The 20842-nt window shown below is 50.8% G+C and overlaps 4 protein-coding genes across 4 annotated transcripts; all 4 read right to left on the bottom strand.

Moving 5' to 3' along the window:
• Positions 1 to 123: 123 nt before the first annotated feature.
• Positions 124 to 2563, bottom strand: PV06_07168 (uncharacterized protein; the record flags this gene model as incomplete). Its single annotated transcript, XM_016408365.1, has 2 exons — positions 124 to 2349; positions 2417 to 2563. The coding sequence occupies 2 exons, from the start codon at positions 2561 to 2563 to the stop codon at positions 124 to 126; spliced, it is 2373 nt and encodes a 790-aa protein (XP_016261845.1).
• Positions 2564 to 8031: 5468 nt separating this feature from the next.
• On the bottom strand, positions 8032 to 12260 carry PV06_07169 (uncharacterized protein; the record flags this gene model as incomplete). Its single annotated transcript, XM_016408366.1, has 6 exons — positions 8032 to 8701; positions 8755 to 8880; positions 8932 to 9084; positions 9135 to 9264; positions 9313 to 10166; positions 11212 to 12260. The coding sequence occupies 6 exons, from the start codon at positions 12258 to 12260 to the stop codon at positions 8032 to 8034; spliced, it is 2982 nt and encodes a 993-aa protein (XP_016261846.1).
• A 5168-nt stretch (positions 12261 to 17428) lies between these two features.
• PV06_07170 (uncharacterized protein) lies at positions 17429 to 18765 on the bottom strand (the record flags this gene model as incomplete). Its single annotated transcript, XM_016408367.1, has 7 exons — positions 17429 to 17469; positions 17518 to 17994; positions 18048 to 18138; positions 18258 to 18275; positions 18338 to 18461; positions 18517 to 18599; positions 18661 to 18765. 7 exons carry the CDS (start codon positions 18763 to 18765, stop codon positions 17429 to 17431), a joined length of 939 nt encoding a protein of 312 aa, XP_016261847.1.
• A 1042-nt stretch (positions 18766 to 19807) lies between these two features.
• PV06_07171 (uncharacterized protein) lies at positions 19808 to 20797 on the bottom strand (the record flags this gene model as incomplete). Its single annotated transcript, XM_016408368.1, has 4 exons — positions 19808 to 19995; positions 20051 to 20189; positions 20277 to 20672; positions 20771 to 20797. The coding sequence occupies 4 exons, from the start codon at positions 20795 to 20797 to the stop codon at positions 19808 to 19810; spliced, it is 750 nt and encodes a 249-aa protein (XP_016261848.1).
• Between the last annotated feature and the right edge of the window lie 45 nt (positions 20798 to 20842).

Consider the following 20842-nt stretch of genomic DNA (forward strand, 5'->3'; position numbering starts at 1 on the left):
GGTGACCTAGAGAAAAGAGAGAGTGTGTGTCTGTGTGCGTGTTTGTATACGAATATTTCCATCTGGAAACATGGTCTTCCTTGACTACCTGGCCCTGGCCGCCTAACCTGTAGAAAGCCTCTCTCAACGCAACCAGAATCCTTTGCCGATGGATATGTGAGCTGCTCTCTCACGCCACGTCGACCTCGTGGTACCACTGGCAGTGGTGGTGGCTGCGGCGGTGGACTTGGACTTGGTCTTGATATTGCCATCGCCACTGGTGATCACATCTCCACCGCCGTCTCTGGACAAGTCTGGAGTGCGCGTCGGGGTAGAAGTCGCCGTAACAAACGGTGGCCCATCATCCAATGCGCCCATGATCAGAGAGGCGGAGGAACTGCTCGTCACCGACATGCGAGGAACAGAAGTCGTGTACTGCCGCCGTTCGTCGACCCCTCGAAAACCAGCCTCATCGCTTTCTGTGCCGTTTTCATTCTTGACCCGTTTAGCCCTCTCAACGACGAGTCCATGGCCCACCATGCTCGTTCCGCCTCCATCAGCGGCAACGACCACCGAAGTCACTGACTCGTTCTTTCTCTTCTTACCAGAGTCCCCTCTTCCCTCTCCTCCTTTTCCTACCGCCTTGCCGCTTCCACCTCCTCTCTGCGCCACCATCGATCCATCTACCCGCCTCATGCCATCAAACCCAAAGGTGGGATCGAAACACACAAACACGAGGGCCCTCTCGCCTCCTTTTGTCAAGTCTGCAGGACCGGAGAGGTAGACGATCCCCTCGTACCCAAGCACGGCCTTGACCTCGCCGGCCTTGCCGCCGGGGCACAGTACGTCCTCCAGATCCCTTGGAACCTCCACGCCACCTCTAGGCCACAGGACAATCTCACTGGGCGTGAACTTTTCCTCGCCGTCCCTCAGGTCAAGTCCGTCCTTGTCCTTGACCCGCGAGCGCACCCGGTAGTATTTCGAACCACTTTTCTGCATGACCTCGTGTTGTTCGTTCCCACGTCCGTGGTCACCTTCGTCGTCCAACACAAGAGGGCCGATCCCCTTCCTACTCACGACCCGAACTCGAAGTCTCTCCCGTGGTCGCCAGCTCCCTTCATCCGTGACCTCCTCACTCACAACGTCCACAAAACACTGCCGGTTGAAATCGTACCCGTTCCATTTGGTTTTGGCGCGGAGGTACTCCTTCTTCCGGTCCCTGGCATCTTCGCCACAATCACCACCATGTCTGGCGTACTCGGAGTGCACATACCTCTCGATTCTGACATGAGAGTCCTCGTAGTGGCTCTTGTTCTTTTCGTCCAGAGTCCGCCGGAGGGGATCATCGGGAGGGGCGCGCAGTATGGCATGAGCGTCCAAGAGAACCGCCCGCTGTAAAGGTTGAGAATAGTACGTCCTGACGCAACGACTGCCCCCGTCAACCCATTCTTTTCGACACTCGACGATCAACAGCTCGCCTGTGCAGTGATCAACCTGAAACCCTAGATCTGTCCATGCGTCGTTGATCGGTCCCTCGAGATGTTGCCGTCGCCATACCATTCTAGGCACTACGTCAGGGTCTACGAGGTCTAGATGAAATTTCACAACGTGATAGTAACTTGTCCAGTCAACCTCCTCGGTTTCGAAGCTGGTCTGGTTCGTGACGGCATAGAAATAATTCTCGTGAATCGTAAAGGACGCCGTCGACCCGATCTCACTGCCGTAAAAGTTCCGCAACTGCAGCGGCTCCTTGCTCGGAACGTCTGGAGTCGCCAACTCATGTCGGTATAGCAGCCATTCGCGGTGTCCTTCATCTCCAGTGGCCGAATGGGTTCCCCAGACGATGTGTCTCGAGTTGTGCGTGACGAAGAGCTTCTTGTTGGAGACTAGCGGTGTCGAAAAGACGATGCGAGAGCGACGGACGTTGTTGGTCGCCCGAGACGACTCATTAAAGTCCTCGGAGATATTGACGGCGAAGAGATGTGGCCCGTAGACCCCCAAATGGCAGGTCAAGACGGCAACGTTGTCTGCATAGCCCTGAAGCTGCAGCGATCTAAAACATTCGAGCTCAACTGTGATGGCGCCTCGTTTCGGGGAAGCGAGGAAACTTCGGAAGAATGCGTGACCGAAGACCTTTTCCGAAGTAGGACGGTGATTGAGATCAAGAATGCGAAGTTGAGAACTTGTCGTGTAACACACAATGCCGCCGTGGTAGGAAAAGCTGGTGGCATGGCCTACGACACTAACAGAGTAGGGCAACGCTGTTTGAAACGCATCGTTACACAAGCTGACCCGATCAATTGTCGTCCTAAAGCTGCCGTCGGGTGCTGACAGGGCCAATTGGGTCCATGGAGAATGCAGAATGCTCGCCTGACCGAGTCAGCAGGTGATACTCGCACGTCATGCAAACGTGACAAAAATCCCCCAATGATCTCACATGGACTGTATTCCTCGCCGTATGCTCATCCCGAAGCTGGTCATGCAGTGAACGAGAAGTTTTGGAAAGACGGTCGTAGGAAAGAACGTCGAGTTGGCTGGCCACCTGATGAAGAATATCGAAAGGGAGTAGGGACAAGCTTGACATGCCCGACCGAAATAATCAGGAGATGTTCTGACCGGGGACTCACCACTCTCAGCCAGTAGGTGCAGGTGGAAAGGGGAGAGTGGGAGCTTTGCATGAAACGGAAGATGTGAGGTAGGGGCAGAAGGCTAAGGCTGTGGCGTTGTATCGAGGGCATGTTGTTCACACCTTGCCTCGGGCAGTGGAATATGATTGCAGAAGAAAAGAAGCGCTCTTATAGGAAAAATAGCAAGCAATGGCCACCACTGTCAACTTCATAGTGGAGAAAAACACCCGAGGCGCGCTTACCCTTGCCATGGATGCCGTGTGCGCCCCAGTCCTACTCGGTACCTAAAGGTGGACTATCCCTGAAAAGGGACGCGTCCTAGCAGGCGTCGTGATCAGACTGGGCAGGCTGGGGTGGTCATGCATAACCAAGCTGGCATCTCATGCATCGGACAGGATTGTAGGATACTTGTTAGGCTGAGATAGTCCAGAGTCGGCGAGAGAGAAGAAGACAAGGCAGAATCGCGAAGTTGGCCCATTCTGGTGCTAGTCCTATTGCGGAATAGTGAGGCTGAAAATCGGCGTTCGACACGTTCCTCAGTGCCTGATCAGTCTCTTCTTTACTTGTAATTAGTCAATTTAATCCTCTTTGCTGCCGCTACAACCCATACTTTCTTCGTCTTGATCGAAGATCTGGACCGAATTTGCATTTTAGCACGCAAGGTCCAGTCAATGAGAGACATCAGAGTCAGTAACAGTGCTAGTATGATTGCTGAACGTTGCCCAGATGTTCGCCCTACAAACCCCCCCCTCAGCCTTCATCCTTTCTCAAACCACGTCTGCCTATCAGCAACAGGCTTCGACTGCCAAAGTTTCATCACCACCGGAATCGATTCCTAGAGATTATCCACGCCGCCCAATCTTATCCCCAATTCTGCAAAGTTCAGGTTCAGAAGCTCAATGACATTGCCCCATGGATCTTGGACGTAGGCGCAGTAGGCATGATTTTTCTCCAACATTGTGATGGGTTCACCAATGATCTTGCCTCCAGCAGCCTCAATCTCTCTGGCCTTGGAGTGAGGATCCGGATCCGTGATGGCTATGTGGAAAAAACCGCCCTTGCTGTAGTCAAATGGTTTCGCGACCCCTTCTGATTTAGGGTTCTCGAATTCGAATAACTCAAGACCTACTCCGTTGCCGGTGACGAGGAATGCGAATCTGCCTTTGTGTAATGTCGCCCCATAGATGGGGAATATCGGGGAGTTGGGGTCTTGAGCTCGGTCGAACTCGAGCGTCTTAGGGACGTGGTGGAAGCCCAGAACCTTGGTATACCAGGCAGTGGCGGCATCGAGATCGATGACGGAAAGCCCGACATGGTTGAACACGTGGTTAAAGGTCATTTTTGGAGTATATATGTTGATGGAAGGTGAAGAGTACAGTGAGGGACCTGGAACATACGGCAGGCTGACTAGTCATCTTAACAGAAATCTGGTGTCAGCCTTTATACAGATTCGAGGAATGCACATCGTTTTCGATCAGCCACCCTCGGGATCAAACAGGCTGGATGATTCCGGAAACAAGTGCGATTCATAAGACCTACGGAAGTAGGACGGCGGACTATTCCCGTCGTAACACGACACTCTGCTTAAAATGATGTCCTACCTAGATAACGTACAATATGTTCCATGCCAAAAACCCGAACTCAAAATCCGGGGTTGGGCCAAAACCGGGGAACCACGTCGTTGAGGAAGATGTCGTGGTTTGAAGGCCAAAGGCTAGGACCCAGCATCTTCGGGATACTTCTGGGCAATCTGAAAAGCGCGCTGAAGGAGTATTCGCGAATCTACGGGGGAATGAAAATACAGGCCAACCCAAAATGTTGTGATACAACCGCGACATTCTTGCTTTTTGCCAGACCAGGTGCGCCTATACTACAACGCTGGGCGAAGTCAAGCCCTCCTATCCTTGTTGGGACTTGGCAATAGAAAGACTCAGAACATGAAACATCAGTCACATCGAGACCAGACCATTGCCAGACTTGGCCAACGATCTCCGGACCACAAGAGCAGCCACGTCGTACGCAGATTTCCCAAGGATGGACAGTGGTGACATGGGAATGGGAGAGAATGGAACTGTTGTAGAAATCTAGACAGACTTCTGGAAGATAGGGACACTTCCAAAGCCTTTACCCAGTAGATCGGCGAGTATCTTCCGTCAAGATGATATAATCGGGTAGTGAACGTCGTGGGAGCAGAGGTCAGGCTCGGAAAATTATGCCCGCTGATTGGTTTTTAGTGCCTCCTCAGCAACTGCTTTCAGGCAGGCTGCGACGTGCTGATTGTGGAGCTAAGGCTTCACTCAGAGGCTGAAGAATTCATCGACTCAATCGATTTGCACAATAGCATCACCACAACTGGCGCTGACGGTCCTCGCATCGTCTTTCATAAGACGAGAGTAATGGTAGGGAAAGCGTTGGAACATCTTTTCGACCTAGACAATTCAAAGTTTGACTGCGTTCCATATATTGTGTGCTTCGGTGCAGGTGTGTACGAACCGGTAGCCGAGATGCCTGTCATGCTACAATACCAGGTCCGCTTAAACGTACTCCTTCCAGTCGACAAGAGGGTGGTGGGATGAAAAGCTCGACGACGACAGTTACCTCCTATCCCGTGTGGATCCCAGGAAATTGTGCTGGATTGCTCTTAGAGAGTGGTTAGGTGCAAGTGCCGAAGGAATCATGGGCTTCATCTCCAGTGCTAGTACACAGAAGGCCAGCCATTGTCATTCCACTGTACCAGCACCCAAAGCATGCCATTAGCTGCTTCCCAAGAGCCATGGTGCCACTGCAAGATGAATGCGTGTTGCGAAGCTGCGCCGTTGCTCCAAGGCTAACATCATCACCAATGTTGTTTGGCTCTTCAGCGGTGTTGAAGCTTTTCGATCCTGAAACTGACGAAGAGAGGTTTGCGACACCAGAGGCGGTTGCTGAAGGATTGATGGCAGTGGCGATGGATCGGAAACAGTGTCCATCAGGGACTGTCTTGGAAGTGACAGGGCCCAACGGTCGAAGACTGTTTGGTATGTTGAAAGATCCGGGGCCAGCAGCGAATACCTTTTCCACCTCGGTTTAGAAGATTCAAAGCCTTGGAATCAGAAGGAGAGGACTGGAAGTATAGCGTAACGTAATAGAGACGAGTATGACAGTTGGGACATGGAGAACAGCACGGTGACCACCAGAATTGGTCACGCAGCTGATCTCGGTCGCGCCATGTAGGGACCGGCCTGGTGCAAATTGGCACCTCGAGGAAGCTTACCATTACAAGTGACACTGGAGCTTGGTCAAGAGGAGGTTTTTCGAGGGAGGAAGTGTTGGTTCATCGTACAATGCCGTTCGATTCTAGCCATTGGCTTAAAGGGGGTGATCACTGTTGCATGCTCTTCACTAGTGATCTGGCGACTAGTACATAGTATGAACGGGTTTATTACGAGCAGCTGCTTGGAAGTCATGACTCTACAGTACAAGGGGGAATGACACCCACGGGGATTGAAGCCTACAGTAGATTCATAGAGATTACAGTCTTCAGCATAGTGCTGATGACTTGCATAGGGAACATTCGCCCACACCGGCGATGTTTTGCCGACCATGCCTCAACGGCCATGTTGTTAACGACCGGGAACGGTATACAGTAGTGCTGACAAATGATACATCATTTGGCAGATGGAGGTTGTATGCAGGATGTTCGTGACAATGACGATGATATTTTAGACGACTCATTGATGGGAGATATAAATTCCTCGCCCCATTGACATTTGCCGATTATGGCCATGTCTATTTTGGAAGGCTACACTCCTGCGAGTTATATCTCTCCAGATTCAGCATGTCGGCACCCAGCAAGTCAGTCTTCCTACTCGGACCAGGCCTGTGAGTACTCAAATAATCTCCCGTGGCTCTCACGTATCGTGACCCTACTGATCATCCAACAGCATAGGTCGCAATGTCATCGATCTTCTTCTGGCAGAAGGCTACTCGGTCACGGCACTCGTCCGACGAGAATCTGCAGCCGCCGAGCTGCAAAACGACGGTGTCGAGACCGTCCTCGGCACGCTGGCCGACAGTGAAATCATCACCAAACAGACCATTGCCTGCGACATTGTCTTGCACGTCGCTACGGCCGACGACCTCCCGTCCGTCCAAGCCGTCCTCAAGGGCGTCAAGAGGCGGGCACAAGACGGCCAGCAGACCATCTACATTCACACCAGCGGCACCGGCCTCTTCGGCGACGCTGCAAAGGGCCAATACGAAGCCGACAGAGTCTACTCGGACGACAAGCCACAGGACATCGACGCCCTGCCCGACACGGCGCCACACCGGGCAATTGACCTGGCCATTGTCCGGGCGCGCCAGGAGCTCGGCCATGGAGCCAAGGTAGCAATCATGATCCCGCCGCTGATCTACGGGATCCAGCACGAGTACAGACGTCTGTCGATCCAACTGCCCACGCTGACCCGCTTTGCTCTCAAACACGGCTATGCCGGACAAGTTGGCCGGGGGGCGTCCGTATGGTCGACCATACACGTGCTGGATCTGGCCAGAGGGTACATCGCATTGTTGCGCTGGCTGGAGCAGACGCCGGCGGGAGAGGTGATGGAAAACCCGTACTTTTTCTGCGAGTCCGGGCACGACATTGCGTGGAAAGAGCCCGTCGCGGTCATCGGCCAAGCGCTGCATGCCGCCGGACGCATCAAGGATCCTTCCCCGAGGACCATCCCCGAACAGGACTACAAGGACCTCTTCGGTGAGTTTACGCCCCTGGTGGTGGGCTCGAATTGTCGCAGTCGTGCCACCCGCCTGAGACAGTTGGGCTGGCAACCGAGGGAGAAGGGGGTGCTCGAATCGCTCCAGGATGACGAGATCCCTCTGCTGCTGCAAGAAACTGGCGAGTTTAACGGATACACTGGCGTGGCTGCTTCATGAGTGCTCACTACATCCTCGTCCTTGCGCCAGAAAGCTTGTACTCCTCCTATATGAATGTAAACCTGCGTAGAAAAAGACCTAGAAGGGTAGTCAATGGAATCTGGATGTGAGTTACGGTTTTTGCCCCTGTGTCTCGATGTCCTCGTCCTGGTCCTCTAGTTCCGCCAACAAAACCCCTCAGGCGATGTCGTCGCGGCCTTCGTGCTCGAGTTCAGTCATTGCGTAGACATTTTACAGGCTTTTTGAAAAGCACAATAACTAGCGTAGTGCATTATAGGGCGGGGCTACTCTCACCATCTGCCATAGCAGTATACTCGACAAAAATATTCTGTACATTTGACCAATAGTAACGTTACCAAAGTTTATGTATCCCATACAAGCTTACACTCATCGTCAATACGGAAAGACCTTTCACACTAATATTGATTCCGTGTGGCAGAAGGATATTTTCGATATGCATGGGTCGCACAGCCGGAAGTACAACCCAAAAGAAGGCCTGGCAATTCTAGGCTTATTCTAGCCCTTGTCCCCCATGGCCATCCACCATCACTGCCGGGTTTTCTTCGAAGAAGTCACTCGCTAGGTAAGGATCCATGAGGGCGTCCTCGAAAGGAAATTGAAAGACGCTGTTAGAGAAGAATGTATCGTTTTGGAGGGAAGCCGACTGGTCGTTATCGTCCGCCCTGCCCAAGAATGATGTGTCCGCCATGGTCTCATCTGATTGACACGTCTCGTCCAGCGATTCATCGGCAATTTTCTGACTGCTATACGACATAGGTTGGGCCATGTCCATCGGGAATCTCTGTAGATCACACACTCGCATGATACTTTGGACAATCTTGCGAACGTGGAGTGCCACAATCTCGGTACTCTCCATCTGCTTCATGATGCTAAGGCAAGTTGTCAGTGCCGCCAATTCGGCTGCGACGTTATTCTTCTGCTTTTCTGCAATCTCGGCAATGAGCGTCGTCGCCGCCAAAGTAATATGGTAAAGAGCAGAGCCAATCATAGTATATGCTTGGTGATGTGCTGTATACTCTTGTATCAGCCTGGAGATCTGTAGGGCATGTTCGACACAACTTTGTCTCGACTTGAGCATCTCTGAAGTGCTATTCTCGACGCAGTTCCCCAGACCAGCATTATGTCGGTTGAGGAGGATGAACAGGGCGCAATATTGAATGCTACGGCCGGAAGTCAGATAGATGCATCAGACTGAATTTATGACTCCACCTACCGCAATTGATAGACCGCGGGTGGGGATGTGGCAGAGGGTATCAATGTACCGTCCACGTTGGCATCCCAGATTTGCAGCGCGTTCATATAGAAGTCAATCTGCTCCTGGGAACATGTATTGGTATTCCTATAAGGTGTTAGTGTAATGGCACCACAGCACCGGTCAGTCGACACATACAATCTCTCACTGATCTGGCCTGCTATATCGAGGATTTCTGTCCAGGCAGCAAATATTACCGCGTCCCACGACGTGGCAGTATTGGCAGGTTTTTGAACGTATACATCACAGAGCTTGATGATGGGGGGGCGGCCAAGGTACAATCCCCAATGCCTATCGGTGATCAGTGAGATGGCTCTGGCGTAGGGAGCAAGTCGACAAACCTGTCAAGTCCAAAGCAACCCCAGAATACGACATTCCTGACTTCGATGTCAATCGGGCTGCATCTGCTTTGCGACATATGGGACCAGTCTTGATGAAGACCTAAATCGAAAGCTAGCCTGCATGCGGTTCCTATACCATGTCAGAAAGCAGAAAAGTGGAAATACTTTTCAAGCTTACCTGATTTCAACCATCCTTTCATGTCATCGGACTGTATGCAGTCTAGCACACTCAACAACATTAGAGATTGTATAGTGGTTATCGATGGGTTCAACAATTCCTTGTCGAGGGCCTCTTGAGCAAGTTTCAAAAGCGCCGGTGTCTCGGTATGTTCTTCGTCCACTGATGGGATCGACAACGCTCGGATCTCTGGATTGGCCGAGATTCGCGCTCCAGACACTAGAATACAGAGTAGTAGACAATGACTGTAGTAGGGACCTTGGGCCGCCTCCAAGCCTGCCAGGAAAGCCTCTTTGTGGATAATCCGCATAACGTTATGCTGATACTTCCAGTACAGCCCAAGTAGATACTGCTGCATCGCCTGGGGAATCTCTTTCTCAAAGTCTGAGCCTGTTCGAGAGACGTTCTCGCAATAGCTGAGGATCGACGCAACATTCTCCGTGAGGTGAAGACTTGACGTTGGTCCAAAATACCTTGACTGGCCATTATCGATACTACTATTGAGGCGATTCCTCGTCCCGCATAAGCGGGTGATGATACTTTCGCCGGAGCTTGAACTCGCCGTGGAGTCTGCCAGTTCTGGACCGTCTTTGTTGCCGAGATCGATAGTATTCGCAATCGGGTCCTTGTCCGCATATTTGAATGATTCGAAGTTATTGGATGGTGCAATATCGTGTGACCCTTGGGGCTTGGGATGCGGCTGGTCCTGTGATGAGACAATGTTATGTTCGCAACATGATTTACGGGAAAGGCTCGCTTGTTGTGCCTCAAGCTGCGACTGTAGGTCTGCGAGGATAGCTTTGAAATCTCGCACTTGGGTTTCGAGGTCGACGATGTATTCCTTGGAAAACCGCCTACGAGCCAATGTCAAATCAAAATGTGAGCATTTGAGTCCTCATACATACCTCTGCCGCTCATCGCGTTCGGGAAACCGACAGGGTATCTTCAAAGACCTGCACCTTTCACAGGAACCATCTACGCGCTCACACTATTTCGGATGTTACTCGCAGGAGCGCCAGAAGTTCAAAGAGACCGACCTTGATCTTCCTGGGACGGCAGCTGAGGCACGCCAGCCCCTTGAGAGTCTTTTGTTGCTTCGGCATTGACGGTCGTCGGTAGCTCCAGATGTTTTTCGGTTTCGGGGGTTGATTTTGGCAACCTGGGCCGCCGAAGCTCGAGACCAGGCCAACAAGGCAAACGGCTGATCAGTGAATCGATCTCCGTATCTCATGAAGTTAACAGTGCCGTGTTAAGAGACTAGAATGGAAACTACACATTGTTTGTTACGTGGTCGCAGTTTCTGGAAGTCGTCTATCTTCAGAGGTCGCGTGGTGAAGCTAGAGCAACTTCCTCAGCCCTTCCGCCAAGAGGATGAGGGCTTTTTGGCTGCCGATTGGATCGATCCCCTGGCTGATGAGACTACGTACATAGGTATCGACGACCAGTATGGCTGGTTGAGCGGGGCAAACTGGAGACCCCGTGGGAGACCGGGAACTAATCATCAGGCCATGAAATGACCACTGTGAGATCTAGACTACAGTAACTGGTGTGTGAATTCTGCTTCAGATTATTAAGCGCGGAGAAGCAATACCGACGGGCTAGAAAAGTGATTGGCATCCCCGACCTTGCACATTTGACATCTTCCCAGGCGGCAGAGCAGCCAATAGTTAGTGCACCAATAGCATGAGCACCACCCGGCCCTGAAATGACGCTCCAAACCTAGTGGGTTCGGTCTCCGCTCCGCTAATACCTATTCTCACTTGGTTATTCGAGGCCGAGGTACTCCGTACAAAGAATCTTGTATCCGTATGTATCGACCAGGATTACGAGGTGCTAAACATACTCTGGGGTTCATTTTCTACCAAACAAAGGAAAACCAAACGCGGCTGTTGTCACTACGACCATAGGTCGACCACGGCTCGACCAACTATTTTTCCTTCTCTCAGAAGCCCCACCGCGTCTGGGAGTTGCGCAAGAGGGAATCTTTCGACGACCGGGGTAATCAGCCCTTGCGCACACAAGTCCAGCACCTCTGCAGCTTCGCTCAGTGTTCCCACAAAAGTACCTCTCACAGTAATGCTTTTGGTCACGAAATCGTGCGGATCTGCCCCAGCGATAGCTTGGCCAGTGGCAGGTAACCCGACGCAAACCATGGTTCCACCGGTACGTAGATAGTTTGTCGCTGTGGTATAGCTCGACGGATGAGCCGAAGTGACGATGACAGCGTGCGCTCCACCGTTCGTTATCTCTAACGTGCGCTGAACCGGGTCCGTAGCTGAAGAAATGTCAAGGAATTCGGATGCTCCAAGAGACGAGCATAGTTCTTTCTTGGCCTCGCCCTGATCGACCGCGATCACACGAGCACCCATGGCTTTACTGATCATGACGGCGAAATGGCCCAATCCTCCTCCAGCACCAAGCACGACCACCCATTCTCCCGCGCGAACGCCACTCTTTCGAAGAGCAGAGTAAGAAGTAAGCCCTGAGCACATTAAGGGCGCCGCGTAGTGAAGGTCGACTCCATTCGGAATTCGGGTTGCGTAGTTGGCCGCGACGACAATATACTGTTGATATGTTCCCTCCATGGTCAGGCCAGCGAATTCTGCCCGAGGACAGTGTTGTTCGCGGCCCTTCATGCAGCTCTCGCACTCATGGCACACCCATGAAATTCCCTTGACACCGGCCTTGTCTCCAATTTGCCATGTTGTCACACCTTTTCCGAGGGATTCGACCACTCCAGCACCCTCATGGCCAGGAGTATCCATCCTCGACTTGAACCCAGACCATTCGCGCAGCATCATGCTAAGATCGGAATGGCACAAGCCAGTTACTTCAAGTCGGATAAGAAGCTCGCCATCGCCAGGTTGAGGTTTGGGCTTGTCGATGATCTCCAGACTGAAATCCGGGCCCGGATTTCTAATCACTGCCGCACGCATAGTTTCTCCCATCTTGCAAAGAGGTTCATGAAGATGACGAACACACAATCCTGGCGAGAAGGATTCAATCTCATAAAGCAATGACTTGGATTAGCGACTGGTTATCAGCCGTTAGACCTGCTACACCGGCTTTGCTTTGCCGGTGATGCCTCAACGGGGATGCTTTACCAACCGGTGACGCTTCGCCGGAGGATGACGCCAATAGGATACTAGCAAGAAATGGATTTAGTTTTGATGCTTGGAACTGCGGCTGTCTCGATCATGGCACGGCGTCCATGCTTCTCACAAAACCCTGCCGACTTATATTGACTTCGCAATCTCAGTATCGAGACCTCTCCGCCAACACTGCATAATCATTGGACTACTCTCTTTGGCTCAGTAAATCAAGATGACAAACAGTGCCCAGGCCTTACCCGACATAGAGACCAGATGTTTCATCAATAATGAGTTCGTGGAAGCTAAAGAGACATTTGCGATTCACAACCCTTCAAATGGAGAATTGACTGCGCGTGTATCCCAGGCTGATGTTGACCTAGTCAACTCGGCCGTCGATGCAGCCGAAGCGGCAGGCCCGGCCTGGGCAGCACTTGGTTCGACCACACGAGCAGAGTGTCTCAGCCGACTCGCTGACCTTCTAATCGCGAATACGCAGCAACTTTGCAGGCTCGAGGCCATCAGCGTGGGGAAGGTTGTCACTTTCTATCCGGCAGAGATTCAGTGGGCGGCAGATGTCCTGAGATACAATGCAGGTCTCGCACGAGAGATCCACGGAGAGACAAGCATGACAACAGCAGGGTTCCTCAATATGACAATCCGCCTGCCGTATGGCGTTTGTGGAGCCATTTGTCCTTGGAACGGTCCCTTGATCGCTATAGCGTTGAAAGCTGGACCTGCATTGGTCACGGGCAACACTTTGATCTTGAAACCATCGGAAAAGTCGCCATTGACGGCTCTGTACATGGCCAAGCTCATCATTGACGCCGGTTTCCCACCTGGTGTTTTCAATATCGTTCCAGGCCATGGACGCGTGACTGGAGCGGCCATAGCCAGTCACATGCGCATCAGGAAGCTGGCATTCACGGGCAGCACCGCTACTGGCCGAATCGTCAAAAAGCTCGCGGCCGAGTCCAACCTCAAAGACGTCACGTTGGAACTTGGGGGCAAGTCTCCACTAATTGTTTTTCCAGACGCGGACCTCGAACAGGCCGTGGTGATGGCGGCCTTTTCCATCGCCTACAATTCTGGCCAAATCTGCATCGCCAGTTCGCGCGTCTACGTCCACGAATCGATTGCCGACAAATTCGTCGAATTGTATGTGGCTGAACTCAAGAAAATCATGGGCAAAGCAGGAGATGCACTCGATCCTACCACCACGCACGCCCCACAGGCAGATGCACTACAGTACGAACGGATTATGGGTTATATTGACGGAGCAAATAGGGAGGGTGCAAAACTTGTCACTGGAGGCAAGCGGATCGGTGAAAAAGGGTACTTTGTTGAACCGACCGTCTTCTTCAACCCGGGACAATCTTCCACGATCAATCGCGAAGAAGTGTTCGGCCCAGTTGCAAGTGTCAACACCTTTACATCTGAAGAAGAAGTTCTGAAACTGGCCAATGATACCGAATACGGCCTTTACGCCTCCGTATTCACCAAAGACTTGAACAGGGCTTTGCGATTCGCGAAAGAGCTCGAGTCCGGGATGGTCGGCGTGAATTGCACGTCGCCGACGATGCCTTTTGATCTACCGTTTGGAGGGAGCAAGCAAAGCGGAGAGGGAAGGGAGTGCTCCTTGAAGGCTTTGCAAGCGTGGACGGAGACAAAGACAGTCATGATCAAGGTCTCAACCTCGTAGCTTTGGGTTTGGAAGGTGGCTTGCATCCATCTGTTGTTCCACTTGTGACGAGGCCGACAGAACCGCCGTAGCTAGATTGTGGTGTAAACTGTGACATGAATTCAAGTTTTCGGCACCATTGAAGAAACTTCAAGCAGTTACCTGCTGCTATCTAGAGGAAACTAGTGGGACACTCTTTCCGCGACTGTGATATAGTGAATTCAGAATCCTGAGGCTAGTCACCTGTCCGTTGGATGATGCGGCAGTGTAATATGCTAGAGTGCATCACGAACACGTGCAAGCTCTCGAGGGTCGAATGATGGGCGGGAATCACGCCCCAATGAATTAGCGACTTCGATAATCTACATCGCAAAGGCTTCGAGGCCCGTCCTCAGGCCTGATACAACAGTTAGGCCTTTGGACAAGGATCAAATCAACGATCGCCGTGGAAAGTATCACATAGTTTTTAATCTTCGGACTTCACAACTCTACCGCTCAAAAGCCTATATGCGGCCCCTGTTTAAAAACCGTACTGGCAAGTCCACCACGCGTGCTCGCACGAATTCGCCCATGGCTTTCGCAAAGGCATCAAGACGAGATGTGTTTGAGACGCCCTCACCCAGAATTCCACGAACGAGGAAATGGACAGCAAGGAGACCCTTGAATTCCACCCTTTCCAATCCAGTGACAAGCTTCATTTCGTCACCCAGCAGGTACTCAAATCTCTTCACGTCTAAGAACGTCCTCAGCCATTCGTACTCGTCGGCGTGTCGGACATACAGTCCAATATTGGCATTCCCTCCCTTGTCGCCTGAGCGGCCCATGACAATGCTGCCCAGTGGTTCACGTGCTGTTGGACCCCACTTGTCCTCGTAAGGTGATTTGGCATCGTAGGATGCGGATTTCATAGCCGGGATGGTATGTGGACGTGGAGGGAGAGTCTTTGTACTTCCGTGGAGGAACGTAAGTGACAGTTTTAGATGACGTTCTGGAACCAAAGAGGGCCAGTAGTCGATGTAGAGTTTGGGAAGGGTATTCCTCATATCAAGAGCACGATGAAAACCAGGGTATGTACCCAAGCTCAGACCCTCAACCATAGCCTGCAGACCGTTCGGTGGAAAATCTTCCGCGCGGCGGGCTTGTGCAAATATGCGTAGGGTCGAAGTGGCCTCAAGCTCGTTCTTGGGATCCACCGCCGGAATTCCTACATGCTGGAATTCAAGAGTCGTGAATTGATATTGCGGTTGCGTGCTCAGCCAGTAGCGACATAGCTTTTCGAACATCCTCAACTTGATTGTGGTCTCGAGGCCAGTCGCGAATGCGAACGCTTCGGCCTGGTACCCACCTGCGGCAAAGATGGCGCACTTGGCCGTCTCTGGGGGAGCATACCCCTTGATTCCCGTTACCACGACACGGTCGGGACCCACATCTTCCACCTTGACATCGTGAAGGTCGACCTGAACATCCGGGTTCAGATACATATTCCCTTGGATCTCGTACAAGATTTGTGCCGTGATGGTTTGTTTGTTGACCAGACCGTTCATCTCGGATGATTTCGTGATCGTGAAGGAGCCATCAGCATTAATCTCGGCTATTGGGAATGCGGTATCGTGAGGCTTCTCAAAAAGCGCCTTGTATCCCGAGAAATTTCCACCAGTGGCGTACATGGAGCATTCCATGATATGGCCGCAGACCACTGCTTGCGCCAAGTGATCGTATTGATCTTCTTTCCAATCGTGCCACCACGCCGCTGCTGCAACAAGGCCAGAAGCATCAGTGCTTCTTCCAGTCACGACGATGTCTGCGCCACCTCGTAGGGCCTCGACGATGCCCCACGCTCCAATGTAAGCATTAGCTCCAACCCAGTCGCCCTTGTGTAGCGTGTTCAGTGCCTTGCCATTGTCGAAGTGGTTGAAAGTGTGCTTCTGGTCAAGTTCCTCGAAGCGGTCAAGAATATCATCGCCCTCGATATATGCCAATTTCAACTGATGGCCGTGTTTCTGAGCCACCTGCTCTAGAGCCTCTGCACAGCCTTTGGGGCTCAGTCCACCCGCATTGGTAATGAGTTTCTGTTTGCGCTTGACAATGGTGTCTACTGCTTTGTCGAAAACCTCCAGTATAGTCTTCACGTAGTATCCATCAACGTTTTGGTTCGGATCTACCTGGCGGTCCATGTACCTCTCCCTAGCAGCCCAACCAACAGTAAGTTCGGCAAGCCAGTCGCCGATTAGGACATCTGCGCGGGGATCTGCGAGTGCTTGCACCAACATCGCCTCTTTGCGATCTCCCTGCCATCCTGAAACAGCACCGAGGCGGATTGGTCGTCCCATGGCTAGGGGGAATTATCAGTAGCTGAGTTGAGAAGAATCTATGGTGCTTATCTGAGAAAGAACCGACGAGGCAACTTTGCCAGATCGCACTGATCAAGGGGCTGGATGTTTACTTGAAAGCAGGCTATTCCTAAATTCTTCTCAAGAGTCACAATGCGTTTGCCCACAGACATCTATTACTGCTGTCGTAGCTGGCTTTTGTTGCCCGTGTTTCCTGGTCTACATCGGTAGTCGTTCGCCGTAACTAGTCCTCGGATCGCTTTGACATTCTACATATGCCCGATATAGTTTTATCTTCAAATATGTAGTAATGAAAATAGAATTATGAGGATTAAGGAAGGCGGGTATGATGGTATCATTAAATACGAAGTGGAACTGGTAGCAAAGCTTAAATTCGTGCGAAGTGTATGTATGATTCGTCCATGACCCTACTTGTGGGTACTTGCCAAACGTATTATATTACAAGAAAACAGTCACTGCGTTACGGTAATGCTTTCCCGTGACCGGAGTGACTTTGGCGCTCGTGCTATCAATTAAGTGTTTGGTAAGAGCGCGATCCCCGTGCCCGAACAACGAAAAGTGCTGCGGGTCCTCGCTCGAACTGGCAGTGAAAGTCTTTTGCTATGCGTTCTGGCTTACATCCTGCCAAAGTTCTCCAACTCCTAATGCCTCCCTATGCATCCTGCTGTTAAGAGAAAGTTGAGCAAAGACGTTCTATCAGGATTTTCAAGCACACGTTGCCCAGAATTCTACAAAGGGCTTGGTTCAGGAAAGTCCTGGCTCTTTCTAGAATTAATGTAAGTATGTGGTAGGTAATAGATCAATATTTGATTTGTATTTCATTTCCTATTAAGTCTTGGGCGTTGTAGATTGCAATACAGCCGGCATCTAGATCTTCCGGAAGTTACGCATAGAGCCCGAGGAATTGGAAGATCTCGTCAAGCACAAACAATGTTACCAGCTGTAAGACTCGACTAAATAGCTACAGCACTGCTCCTTATACTCATCACTATGATTTAAATGATGGCGATAGCGTTCGGGTGACTTCCTACACCGCCTTATGCAATGTTAGTGTATACGTCTCTTTGAGCCAATATATACATACCGGGAACATTGGCTGGGGCGCTAGAGATAAAGAAAGTATACTGATTTTGGCTTTTACACATCTCAGCCAACCTCTCAAGATCCCACATTTCACCAATTGGTAGGCCCCAAAGTGGAAGAAGATATTCGTGAAGATTTAACCCTGATCGAGGCCAAGCTTCGAAGGCTGGGGCATCGCCTATCACGGCACTGAAGTAATTGTCGTGTAGAAAGTCGAGCATCTCTTCTGTTTGTTCGACCCCGACAAATGTATATTCTGTCGCTTTGAGGGTACCAAGACGCTTTCGTTCCTTCTCATCCAGTTGATTGTAGTGATCTACAAACCCAGAACGAATAAATAGTAGATCACCATACTGAAATTTCACCCCTTCTGCTTTGGCGCACGCGTGAATCTCTTTCAGCGAAATTCGATGAGTAGTGATTGGATCATAACTTTTGTTGGTATAGTTCCAATAGTCGATTAAAACACCGCGGCCAGCTAGAAAGGTTAGAATTTTTGATGACTTAACAGACGTATATCAAAAGTCCTACCTATACCATTTTCAGCCCATGTCTGCATTCCACCATATTTCGCACTCAGGATTTCGTCCTTAGTAAGCTTCCTCATTAGTATGTCCAAGATCTAAGATAATACACCACTTACTCCATTATAGAAAATAATATCGTCGTTGAATCTCAGTCCGACCTTATTCAAAGATTACACATATGCTCCTATTAGCTATACCGTTGTAGTGGTCTTACATGCCGAAAACCATCCCACTATCGATTGTTATTAATTATTTGGGATGGAGGCTGAACGATATTGATAACAAGATACTGACCTGTGATCCACTCTGCGTGTTCATATTGTACAAGTCATCATAAGCAGACTCGTTGACGGTTTGAATCGTGTGCTTGAAACCTTGTCTGCCAAATGCTGGAGGGTCTGGATAATCCGCACGCCAGCTTTGTAGTAGACTTTGTCAGTCCTCTAATGTCCCATGGGTGTTTGGTCATGTACTTGAGATTTATAATCGTCCCAGTTTTTATCAGCTTCGCTGCTGCTGCTACGCGCGTCTTGGTCAGGAGATTGAGACGACCAAGCTAATTGGGAGTCAGACAACCATCCAGGACAGCAATATCGAACGGGGTAATGATTTCGTACCTCGTCGTTGGAACCCCAAAACCACGCTGCTCCGGCTGGGGCTCCAGGAATCGCAGGCAATTCTGAACGTATAGGCAAGGCCTTATGGTCAGGGTCGAACTTCATCATGGATTTCGACTTCTCAGCTGTTCGACTAAGCCGCTCAGAGTGGAATGCAGCTCTAGATGATCGTGGAACACTCGGTGTTATAACAGAGTCTCTAAGGTAACAAAGTATCGCATTTAGCGAGATATCTAGACTTCATCGGTATGGGAACGAGCATTAAGAACAATATAGCCTGCAACTTATAAGGTCTGGCGGTGATTCAGAATGCCGCACGCCCCTGTTTCTGAAAGCATCGCCGACCTAGGGTCAAGGAGGCGGCGATGCTCTACCGACATTGACCTGTGAGAGGACAGTCAAAAGAGGATCGGGAATTCATGTACCTGAAATCGCTAGTGCTTAAGTTGCTTCGGTACAAGTTAGGAACACTTTAGTCTAGCTCACCCAGTATCAACAGGTGATGAACATTGTTCTTGAGGAACTGACAGACTTGATGGATGGATATCATTCTCTATTATCTATGAAGGATGCAATGTAAATTGAAAAAAAGGGAGGTGCTATGGGGCAGTGGGTGGACAAGCACGTGACTGAGCTGACAACAGTTACTAACCTACGCTCAAAAGCTACACTGGAGAGCGTTGTCATTGAGCCCGATAGTTTTACATGCTTTGGTCATCTAGTCAGTATTCCTTCCTGCAAGTCTCAAGCCCTTCCGTGACGTACGGAAAACACGGTGGGCTTGCAGCCAGTCACTTGCCGACTGGCCCAGCCCTGTATCTTTACAAGTTTTCGTGATAGTAAAGAAGCATAATTCCACCAGTGTGGCATTATTTGCACTCCCGGCAGCCGTGGCCAAAGGATCCATCGAAGACATGGAGAGAGGCCGAGGTGGCTGTACTGGACCGTCAGATACTCGGTTAGGCTGCTATCTATTCACAACTTCTCGGTGGATCCTCTCAGTTCTATGAATCATTCGTGATAAAGCCAAGCCCGTCTGAAAGAAAGTGTTGGGTCATTAGCCACCGCCAAATGCTTCCATTTGATATCGAAGCCATTTGCAAGTACAAATCAAACCAAATGCTAGACTTTGTGGCGAATACAATGCTCAGGCACACCATCCGCCATCAACCATATAAGTAGCACCTGTCACGAAACTGGCATCATCGGAGAGACAGAATGCAATGACTTTGGCTATTTCGATCGGCGCTGCCATGCGTACCATGATTTGTTGACTGGTTAGCCCGTCACCCCAGACAGGGTCGCCACTGTCAGTCATGGGTGTAGTGGTTCTTCCTGATATCGAATGTGTCAGCCAAGCTTCACAACGAGAAGTAACAAGCTTCTATACCGGGTGAAACAGCATTGATGCGAATGCCAGGTGCTTCTCGTGCCGCACTTCTGGTTAGGCCAAGCACAGCATGCTTACTCGCGGAATAAGCCCCAACTAAGCCCATTCCCCTGTGTGCTGCGACGCTAGCAACGTTGACCTGTTGGTGGAGGGGAAATCAGTCAATGCCAAACTCTCCAAGGATGCGCCCAAACGCATTCCGCCTGGTTTTGATCATGAAACCTACTATGCTCGAGCCGTCTTCCATGGCATTGATTTGAGCCCGCAGACAGTAGGAAACACCATTGACGTTGACATTCATCGTGTTCATGAATCGCTCATCAGTTTCATCCTTCAACAATCTGTCGTCGTACAGTATTCCAGCAATGTTTGCCGCCGCATCGATTCGACCGTATTCTTCCAGGGTTTTGTTGATCCAAGCGTTGACCTGCTGACTGTTGGTTACATCAATGGTGGTAGCCAGGTGCTTGACGCCATGGGGTAGTCCTGCGTCCTGAAGAGACTTGAATGTTTCAGCGAGCCCTTCCGAGTTTCGGTCCGCTATCGAGACAATATAGCCTTTGGCTGTAAGGAGCTTCGCGGTGGCTCGTCCAATTCCCGAAGCTGCCCCAGTAATGGTCACCTGCAATCCAACGTTACTACGAAGGTTTTTCCAAACCAAGTGAAATCTTCCACAATATATTTCACAAGGTGTATAACAGCACCGACCATGATGCTTACCACTTTGGGAAAATTAACGTTCGACATTTCGTCCCTGGCTTCTCCTAGATTTCTTTCAGTGTATGCGCACTG

This window comes from Exophiala oligosperma (genome assembly GCF_000835515.1).
Source record: "Exophiala oligosperma strain CBS 72588 unplaced genomic scaffold supercont1.6, whole genome shotgun sequence".
NCBI lineage: Eukaryota > Fungi > Ascomycota > Eurotiomycetes > Chaetothyriales > Herpotrichiellaceae > Exophiala > Exophiala oligosperma.